At 34.1% G+C, this 10,977-nt stretch overlaps 1 protein-coding gene across 4 annotated transcripts; it reads left to right on the forward strand.

Annotated features, from left to right (window-relative positions):
• Positions 1-4,601: 4,601 nt before the first annotated feature.
• tlx1 (T cell leukemia homeobox 1) lies at positions 4,602-8,318 on the forward strand. Of its 4 annotated transcripts, none has more exons than XM_083539575.1 (4): positions 4,602-5,342; positions 5,787-5,813; positions 6,560-6,797; positions 7,559-8,318. In XM_083539575.1, exons 1-4 carry the CDS (start codon positions 4,871-4,873, stop codon positions 7,767-7,769), a joined length of 948 nt encoding a protein of 315 aa, XP_083395701.1. In that variant the 5' UTR covers positions 4,602-4,870; the 3' UTR covers positions 7,770-8,318. The 4 variants fall into 4 exon arrangements, with proteins under 4 accessions (XP_083395701.1, XP_083395703.1, XP_083395702.1 ...); XM_083539577.1 differs by having other exon boundaries at positions 4,603-5,342; positions 6,596-6,797; XM_083539576.1 differs by lacking the exon at positions 5,787-5,813 and having other exon boundaries at positions 4,603-5,342.
• Positions 8,319-10,977: the final 2,659 nt, after the last annotated feature.

Consider the following 10,977-nt stretch of genomic DNA (forward strand, 5'->3'; position numbering starts at 1 on the left):
ACATGACAGACAACCTCTGGAAATGCACATGCTTCAGAGAGGAACTGCAAAGGGAGTTACTGCTTTTATCTACATGGAAATGGTTCTACAAAGAAATGTAAAAGGGAAGCTAAACTATTACAAGGGGCTTTCTTTGCCACATCTGTTATTCCTGCCACTCCATTTCAACAGTTTACAGAAAACCCCCCAGCACACAGAATCAGTATCAACACCCTGAGCATTAAAATTGTAGACTTGAACTGCATCTATAGCAAAACAAATATTTTAACTGCAATAATTGTGGATGATATTCTAACACAACATGCATTAACATTTTTAATAAGAACTGTGCTCTCTTGTTTATCTAAAATTGCAGTCAGTTTACTGTAATATTCTGTGAAGCAAAAATCACTTATTAATGAACTACATTTTAAATCTATGCAGCTCAGACCTAAAACCTGTAACCCTGTCATATTCATGATCAAATCTGACATTAAAACAAATGTCATATTTTTTATTTGTGAGATGATTACATCTGGTCTACCTGATAACAGAGAATTTGTCTGTTTACAAAGTTTTCAATTTATATTAAAACTGTGTTAATACATAGCACAAGACCTTTGGCTAAAGAGTGTGTCAATCTTTCAATTTGTAAAATACTAGAAGACAGCAAAATGTCTTAATTGTTAAATAATGTATTAAACATGGATTGATTGTATCAGAAATCACAATATTTATCAGTGTAACAATCAATACAATCTAATCTGATAATGGTATTGGTATTTCAGCTACATTGTGACTGACATGTTGTTAAGTGAACGACTCATTAGAAAGAAAGACACAACAAGTTAATGGAGAATGTGTCAGTCAGCACTCCAACTAATCTCAGCACTTAGCTATGAGCAATTGTCTAATATTTTTGGTCTTTTTTGTTGTGGTTTAATTATCAATTTATATATTTTTTGCTTTGATGCTTCACTATTAAGTTATCAGACGTTCATTTTGGACAAATCAGGTCTATAAATATATTTTTTAATAATCCAAACATGCTAATAAAAAAGTAAACATAGTCTACGACTTGAAAAAATAATACATAACTAGGTCCAAATGTACACATTAATCTATTCTTTTATAAAGCTGTAATGAGAGTGTATTTACCACACTATTTTTTTTTGTCATTTTCTTCAAAAAATCGGATTTTAAATATTATTAATGAGAATATAATCAAATAATAAAATATGAATATAAATTTGGTTCCAAGTCGTTCTTGTTTTTTGTGCAGGAATAGAGACAGAAATCTTCCCCTCTGATCTGCATAATTAATACACTTTCATTTCAAATTAATTAGTGAGTGTGAAAATGAGACTCTTTCTTCCATCTGTAGTCAGCCCAAAGGGATGGTTTATTCTGAACCAGGTTTAAACGTTGATTAATTTGGTATCAAATATCCAGTTTAATATATTTTTGTGTGTTTATCAATCCCATCATTATGCAGCATGAGCTAAGTAATAATTTGAGTGTAAGCATTTTGAGTTATATTATCTAAATATACAAAGCTGCACAACTCAGTTTTTAAATACATATACTTTAAGGATAATTAATAAAATATTTATAAATTGTTTACATAGGGATACACAATGTAAAAAGTTTGCACTGTGTGCAATTTGACATTAAACATACATTGCATGATTGCACTTCAGAAGTAATACTCAGAAGTAGCAATCAGACCTCTGTATATAAATGTAAGTTATAAGCAGTATATCTCTAAAACCTTATACAATTTTTTATTGTCATTTGTTTATAATTGTACTTATACAATTATTCCCAAACCCGTAACCTATTTTTTTTTCTGGGTTAAAAAATATTTTTTTAAATATTAAGAATAATTCATTCTTTATTTTCGAATAAATACAGTATTGTATCCAGGTCAGGGTCACTGTGGATTTTAAAACTGTCCTTGGAATTCTGTGTTGAAATTTGTCTCTAGTCCATTACAGGGTGAAAAGATAAAAATCTTAAGTACTATTGCATTTATAAGCCCCTAATTTTACAAACTGAACCTTTTCCCATGCTAACTTATAGATCTCTCTCTTTTTCTCTCTCTCTCTCTTTCTTTCTTTCTCTCTCTCTCTCTCTCTCTCTCTCTCTCTCTCTCTCTCTCACACTCTCTCAAACTCTCTCACACTCTTTGTTTCTTTCTCTCTGTCACTCTTGGTTTCTTTCTTTTTCTCTTTCTCTCACTCACTCACTCTCTCTCTCTCTCTCTCTCTCTCTCTCTCTCTCTCTCTCTCTCTCTTTCTCTGTCACTCTTTGTTTCTTTCTCTCTGTCACTCTTGTTTTTTTCTTTTTTTCTTTCTCTCACTTACTCCCTCTTTCTCTCTCTCTCTCTCTCGTATACACACACACACACACACACACACACACACACACACACACACACACACACACACACACACACACACACACACACACACTCACTCACACAGAGTAATAAACATATCTGCCTTTTGGACGCCTTTTGCCATTGCTGTTTGTACAAAAAGCAAATTATCATTATCTGAATTTCTTTGAGTGCACCAATAGATGCATTACATATCTACAGATCCAGGCATATTTTCACATTTGCACAAGTTTTTGGGCTTAGATTTTAGCTTATTTAATATTTTTCTAAAGGAACAACATCTCTAATGGAAAATCATCAGTGCTTATAGATTTAATGTTTGAACTTCACAGAAATAATGTAAAAAAAAAAAAGGCAATTTTTTTTTTTTTTTTTTTTTGTCAGAACGCAGATAATTTATAACTAATATTTTTAAACTCACATTCCAATCTTTATAACAAGGGACGTGAAACGAGACCAATAATCAGTAGCATCCAGTGTATGTAAAGGAGTTTGCACAGATACTAACCTATAAGAAGCACTTTACTAAACTAAACATTTAGACCACATCTACATATCATACTCGACCCAACCTAAACCTCTATTACAAAATGTAGGAAGAATATTTTTTTTTTCGTTGTTGTTTGATATATTCAATAAGCCCCTTTAAACGATTGTATTGAGGTTCAGGACGGAAGTAGCCTCAGTGATATACCTGATTAACGTGTCATCACTTCGGCCGCGCGCTTCCCACGTTGTTTCGTCATCAGGGCGTGCGCGCGCACTAGAGAAATAAAGCGGCGATCAGAGCCCTCACGTTTTTAATAAAGTCAGACAGTCTGCATAGAGACACCGAGAGAATAGAGAAGTGTCACTGAGAAAATACGGAGATATTAGAATGAATGTGGAAAAGAAAAATCCATTCTTTATGTTGTAACTCAAAGCAGGATTGCAGGCTTTATTTCAGCAGGACAGCAGTCATTCAGCTCATTAATAAGTGTGATGGATTAGATGCCTTCTGTCTCTTCTTAAGTGGGTTTAGTGCGCGTAATTATGAGATAATTGTCATAATTAAACTTATAAAAGACTAATTTGTTTTGCATTATTACTCCCACATTTCAGACATCAGGATTGCGTCTATCTATTTAGGACAATACTTTATATACCCAGACTCAGTTCTGACGTTTCCAGAGTAAAATACTGCACACACTTGTGTTGTTTTAAAGGCCCATTTGTAGTAGATACACTCACAGAAAAATAACTCACTTAATAAATGTTTCATGATGGTTAACTGGTTAGTCTGAATCATGTAATATTAATAATCTAATGAACCTTGTGTTAAATAATAATTTTTCAAATAGCACAGTAAGGCAGAGGTTATTTTTTATCATTCCAAATGTATTAAAAATGTATTTGACCTATATGCATTGTTTGTACAGGGTTATTTTTCCTACTTAAATATTTATTTAGTTCCCGTCTGCTTTTCTAAACGGTTCATTTATAATGGTGATACTACTTTATTAATACTAAAAATTAATAGGCTTAATATTTCACTAAATTTGACTCCTCCATCTATTCTCTATTGCACAAAAAAACACGTTTTTTTTATATTGGGAAATTGAACTTGGATTTAGATCACCAATAGCTTCATGTTTATATACTGGATTGCACTTTTAACGCTGCACTGTGTAAAAAATCATAACACGACTTGTTATTTAATACGATATACCCAACTTGTTTTTTTGATTAACAGAAAAATATTAAGACTTTTTTTTTTCTCTCGATGCTTTTATAAACTGCAGAACAAAAGTCATGTCAACGAAAATACGAATGGGATACAATAAGCTGCATTTCAGTCTTCATACAAAGTAAATAGAAAATCCTCAATAGAATAAAAGGCACGTAAAGCTGTGGCTGAGACCCTGAGCTTTGGGTTGTTGTAAAATCATATGCAAAGGCGTATGCTTCTTTTTTATATATAGTATTTTAATTAATAAATAAAAACTACATTTTCGGCATTTAATCCTTTTATTTTTGGAGACAACGACAATGTAATTGTAAATATAAGGGTTTTTTTTGGTAACGTCAAAATGTATTTAGGAATTATGTTCTAGAGAATGTGCTTATATTAAACATATGATTGAATCGGATGTGATGCGCTGTAACAGTCTCAGTCAGAGAGGGGATTTGTGACCTTTGTTAGGTCTTGTATATAATGGAATCGTCGTTATTTCTTTAGCCAATTGGGTGCCGAAGTCTGAAAGCTCTGGTTTAATCTTACTCGGCCTATTTGGCATTTTGATTGATGCTCCTGTGGCTCCCTCCATCCGGCAAGCTTGCTCGAAGCCAAAAAGGAGGTAGGGGGAAAACGACAAACGACTGAAGTTCAGTGTTTCTCACACATGCTCACGTACGCGTGGCTCTGAGAAGAAGAGGATCCGAGCATTAAGCTGCGCTCCTGTAGCTGCGCTCCTGTAGCTGCTCTGGGAGCGCGCGCGCCTCTCCAGGACCATGGATCATAACCTCGGAGCACATCTCCACCACACACACGTAGACTCGATCAGCTTCGGCATCGATCAGATTCTCAACAATGCAGAGCAAGGGAGCTGTATGATCTCGAACCCCAGGATGCAGGACTTGGACTACGGGCTGGGGAGTATCGTGAGCAATGCCTACAACACCATGACCGGCAACTACAACTGCAACAACACCGGCGGATACAACAGCAATGCGTGCGGTACTGCACCTCACGCAGGCTCGTACAACATGAACTTTGGCATGAATGGGAACGGAAACGGCCTGAACGCGTCCGGGGTGATCCGCGTACCCGCACACCGGCCTCTCAACACCGTGCACTCCTCCATTCCCACAAGCGGCGCCACGGTGCACAACATGGCAGGCATGGGCTCTCTGAATAACCTGACCGGATTAACATTTCCGTGGATGGAGAGTAACAGGAGATATACCAAAGACAGATTTACAGGTAAAGTCATATAACAAAACACCTGACTCATATACTAACATCATATCTATTATAATATTTATTTAAATTATTAGCATTAATATAATACAATATACTATACTATTCTATACTATACTATACTATACTATACTATACTATACTATACTTATATACTATATTATACCATACTACACTATAGTATAATCGTATATTGTATAATATAATAAAACAAAGTCTAAGGTATTTTTTGCACAAAGCACAGTCTTTATATTGTCAAATATGTTCTCAAAAAAATCGAAAATTCGTTTTATATTTTATCTGATAGCATTTCTATTTTTTATTTACGTCTGGACGTTTAAACATTAGATTTCTTGTGACATGTATATGTTACAGTTTTATATTTTTTTTATTTTACTGTAATAAAAAAAAAATCATAATACAAATGTAATTTAATACAAACCACAGAAACGCGACTGCACAGGAGGATAATAGGTAATACGATTTTTTTTTCTTTTTTGCTTTTGGCTCTCTATAAAGCACACAACATAGTAAAAGTGTTTATAATACCCTTCTAATGTCCCAGTATAATATACAGAACCACATTTATTTTTCTTTGAGCTTATGTGGTCGAAATAAACCTTTGTTTGTAAACAGCCACCATTTATTGATTCATTGATTTATGTTTTGTAATATTTATTTTGTATTTACACAACGTCCATTCACATGAAGGCCTATAGTTTATTAATAATGTATCACAAAATTGATTTGAACTACTTAAAAATCTGCTAAGATACATATGCTAAATGTATTTTAGCAAATTGTTAAGTAGTTCAAAGACATTTTGTGATCAATTGAATAATAAACTATAGGCCTTTATGTGAATGGACGTTGTGGACAAATTAGAAGCCATAAAATGATGGGCAATAATTTTCTATCACAGGCCTAATTTAGGAAAATACATTTAGAAAACTGTAAATATATATTTCAAATTATGCTCTACATAAATACCGCTTTGTGCTTTTGGCTAATGGTTTAATGCTATGGCTATTTGTTGCATTGTGTGTTTTTTTTGCAGATGTTTGTCACAGGAATGTTGTGTATCATGTGCTTCATGCTGTAGTTATAGAATCACTGCTACATGTGAGCACAGAAGTGCTTTTCTCCTATCGCTGCTTTGCTGTATAGTGTTGCTGATTTTACCCTCTTGCTTGCTTTCGCCCTGTGTTTTCCCGATCCAGTGGCCCTCTCACCCTTCACTGTAACACGCCGTATAGGTCACCCGTACCAGAACCGCACACCACCGAAGAAGAAGAAGCCGAGGACGTCGTTCACGCGCCTGCAGATCTGCGAGCTGGAAAAACGCTTTCACCGTCAGAAGTACCTGGCTTCAGCAGAGAGAGCCGCTCTGGCAAAAGCACTTAAAATGACTGATGCACAAGTCAAAACATGGTTCCAGAACAGAAGAACAAAATGGAGGTGAGCCTAAATGCCCCGATCTCCGTCTTTAAGGTCAGCATGAAGAGATTGATTTGTCTTGACCCTTTTCGGTTCGGTTCTTTTGCAGCCAAACAAGTATTTGACATTCATGCAGAAATCACTACAGTTTTAAATGCTGTGATTTCACACACATTTTTCACATATTCTCACATAGTTTTTATAAAATATTTGCCAATTTTATTGCAGGGAAATCGCATAAAACTAATTTCATTCCTCACTCAGCGGCTTTGTTTAAACAGGTTCTATAAAAGTAAAGAAGAACTATTTTCAATATAAGAAAAAGATTATATATTGCATTAACAATCATAGCAAAATGGATATACATTTATTTCATAAAAAAAAGTAAATATTATAATAACACAAAATAGAAGTTAACAGAAGAATATTGGGCATTTACAAATACAATTTTAAACTTCATCTATCTATCTATCTATCTATCTATCTATCTATCTATCTATCTATCTATCTATCTATCTATCTATCTATCTATCTATCTATCTATCTATCTATCTATCTTATGTCTGTTTGCTTGAGGGTTAATACTGGATTATTCATTATAATGTTAAATATAGAGCCTGAGAATTATCATAATTTGCATTATTATAATTTTCCAATCAGAATTTGAATTTGCTGATTGATCAGTTCTCCTTATAGTTTGCTTCTTCTTACTCTTCTTCTTTTTTTCAATGATAATGACGATGATGATGATGATGAATATTATGTGGTGTGTGTGTGTGTAGGAGGCAGACGGCGGAGGAAAGAGAGGCCGAGCGGCAGCAGGCGAACCGCTTATTAATGCAACTACAGCAAGAAGCTTTTCAAAAGACTCTGAATCAGCCTGTAAATCCAGACCCGATCTGCATGCACAACAGCTCCCTGTTCGCCCTGCACAACCTACAGCCATGGACTGATAACACCAATAAGATCAGCAGCGTCTCCACCTGCGACTAGCAAACCCCAGCTTCTCCCTTCTGTAGGCTTATTTGTATAAATCTTACTCTGTATAATTTAATCATACCGGCGTCACATTTCACCACCTATTTCAATATCACTGGGAAGCTGCTTTTTTTTCCTTCACGCTTTGTTCTTGTCTCCAGTCTGAACGAAAACGGATCCCACTTGGTAGAGTTTTATTGGCGGACCCACACGTGCTTTACACTTTTTCCCTTGCACTTTGACTTTTCTATGTTTTTTACGTTACACTGCGCGAGACAGAAAGTCGTGGGTTTAGTTGCAACATATTTATGGAAACAGGTTTCTAGCACTTATTCTGGATGTACCACGTTAAAAAAGAAAAAAACAGTTCTTGATAAAAAAAAATTAAATAATAATTCGGCCATTCTGTATAGATTTGTTATAATATGGTTTTAATTTTTGATATGCATAGGCAAAGCAAATACAGCAAAATATATAGTCTACTTTATACATATTTAGCACGCTTTATTCAGAACATAATTACATATTGTCTTTAACATTGCTTCCTGAAATAAAATCAGACATAGTTATTTTCTTGATTTGTCTTCTGGTCAGTGAGGAACCTTGTTTTGCAGTTAAACAGCTGTATATATTACTTTTTGTCAATTGTATTTTGTATTCAACAACTTCAGAAAATATGTGGTCAGATAGTGTTTTAAACACCAACCCTTCATTCCATTTTTCTTTTTTTTTTTTTTACTTAAATTAACTTTTTTATGCTGATAACCTGTAGCAAGACACATTTTAGATATTAGATTAGATATTGGATTTAATTTTCAGAATTAATGACAGTTTTGGTTGCATGATAAATGTATGTCCTCCTCGTTGTATGGGGAACGTAAGTGTGTTTGTGATATTAACCATATGCAGATGTGAGAGTGTGGTTGAAACTTTCCGTGGTCATGGAGTATCATGTTAAGGTCCATCAGCACATTCCAAATGCTTAAAAATAACAAAATATTAAGACATTGGAAAACCAATATCAGTCCAAACATAACAAGAACCCAATAATTGAGCAAACAAAAACTCTTTTTTATAGACTTTTGATTTTGTAAGAAATAATGGCTGCTTTAATAAAAGTGTAACAATACATTTCCCAATTTTTCCACAAGGATAAGCTATAATGCAGTTGTACAGGAAACAGGCATAGCAAATAGCTGCATTCCAGCTGTCCATGGAACTATTGCTGGTATACAAAGGTAGTAACAATTACAGCGTTCACCAAGCTTCCAGACAAACAGGACATCCTTCATCAGCTGTACAAAGAAGCTTCTGAAGCTGTAGGGGTTATAACCAGTGCTGATTTGTTTTCACTGGACACTTTGGGTACTATGCTATAATTTTTAAAACCTCTACAGATATTTTGGTTGTTTTTTTTTTTTTACTAAAAAGTACATTGCAGTATATGGTGGTCAGATATGATTTCTATGTGAATAAAATACTTGAACATTGACCATGTGTCGTAGGCAATATATTCAGTTTATATTCATATTAGTAATGCTGTTTTACCCAAACCCATTAAACATATTGGTGCCTATTTTTTTATTTAATTTTTTGGGGTGTTTTTCAACCAAAAAAAACCCTTTAATTTTTCCATGCCATAATTCTCATTAATAGAATTTTCTATTTCCTATTGTAAAGAGACTGTAGAATATTATTGCTCAGTATTACGTTCATGGGAAAAAAACAAGCTGAGACACAAAAATTATTTTTAGAAAAAAAAAAAAAAAAGAAAACGTCCGAGGCATCTTCATGGGTTATATTGGATATTAAATTCATAAAAGATAATGAACACTCAGGTTCTATAGAAAGTCTTTATAACCTTTAAGATTTTAATTCATTCATAGAGTGGAGTCACAGGGACATGCCACTCATTTGAATTTATGTTTTCATCCAGGCAAAAAAAAATAATTTCCTAAATCGTGTCTAAATTGTTTGTCTTGTGCTTTGCTTTCTGTTTATTCCACCAGGAGGCTAATTGTATTAGTCATTTCAAAAAGTGTGAAAATTTCGTGTGTTGGAATATTCACAACTGCTGAATAAACATACAAATGGTTTGTTTGTTTTTGTTTGTTTGTTTATTTGTTTGACGACTTTTAGTGGAGCAAACTACTCATATTGGCAGAATTATTTTATGCAGATAAAACTCTATCCTTCTCTAATTTTCTTGTACATTTCCTTCTTTTACATCTTTTTAGTGAAAATGTGAAAGTAATGTGTCTTGACTTAAAAAAGGTTCACTATTAGCCTTAAAGTAATTAAATATATATGACTATATATAATATATAAAAATTAATATATATAATTGTTTTAATTAAAACAAACAATGAAGAAAAATAATGGTAAAGTACTGCCATAAGAAACTCGTAGGTAGCACAGATGTTAATACTGCTATATTTTTTAGCTAATATCTCACTTTAACCAATGAAATCTTTAGATCTAAATGGTCAACAGAAATGATTAAGTCAAACTCTAAAGTATTTTTTTCACTGTCTGCATTCATTAAAAACATGAACATTGCATTATAGTTCAGTTATTTTTTAACGTAATCAAATATCTTTAACTGATAATTAACAGTCAAACGAATTCGAACAATTTTACCGTTGCGCATATTAAGCCTGCGCATTCACTGCGCTGCTTTACTATCCTTGAATGCATTACGGGTCTTCACCCGAACGATGTACGTCATTTTAGTGCGCCAAAACATTATTGTTTAACGTGCTGAGGTTCTGTGTTTCAGCTGAAAAATAATGTTACGTTTCTGTTCTTTTAACAAGTGTTTGATTAAGAATGGACTGTTTTTAGAGTCGATGACTGCAGGTAACTTATGTGTGGATCGTGGCATATTTTATACATACATGCTTGCACTAGATTTGTTGTTGGCTGTAGTTGAAGCGTCTATGCCGCGTCGTTCTTTCTGTGTTACAGCTTGCTCGAGGACAGCAGGCTACACAACCAGAGAGGATAAGAAACCCCTTCGCAAGGCAAAGACACCGCAGGGGAAGTTCGACACGGATGACAAGGGCACAGGAGCTACAGACGCCTTTCAAAGTAGGCCACTGACCCACCATTATAAGTGTCTAGATGCATTTGCTTTCCAAGAGATCAGAGCAGGACCGCGCGATATGATGACGTAATATTATTATTGTGATTAGGTTTCTTATGTAAGATATTTAAGATATCG

Source organism: Silurus aristotelis (assembly GCF_946808225.1).
Source record: "Silurus aristotelis genome assembly, chromosome: 4".
Classification (NCBI taxonomy): Eukaryota; Metazoa; Chordata; class Actinopteri; order Siluriformes; family Siluridae; genus Silurus; species Silurus aristotelis.

What these genes read in the sequence shown, in the direction of transcription:
- tlx1 (XM_083539575.1), top strand. Translation starts at nt 4,871, where the DNA reads ATGGATCATAACCTCGGAGCACATCTCCACCACACACACGTAGACTCG. An exon ending in TACCAAAGACAGATTTACAG is followed by an intron (nt 5,343 to 5,786) that starts GTAAAGTCATAT and finishes TACAAACCACAG; the next exon opens with AAACGCGACTGCACAGGAGG. An exon ending in AACAGAAGAACAAAATGGAG is followed by an intron (nt 6,798 to 7,558) that starts GTGAGCCTAAAT and finishes GTGTGTGTGTAG; the next exon opens with GAGGCAGACGGCGGAGGAAA.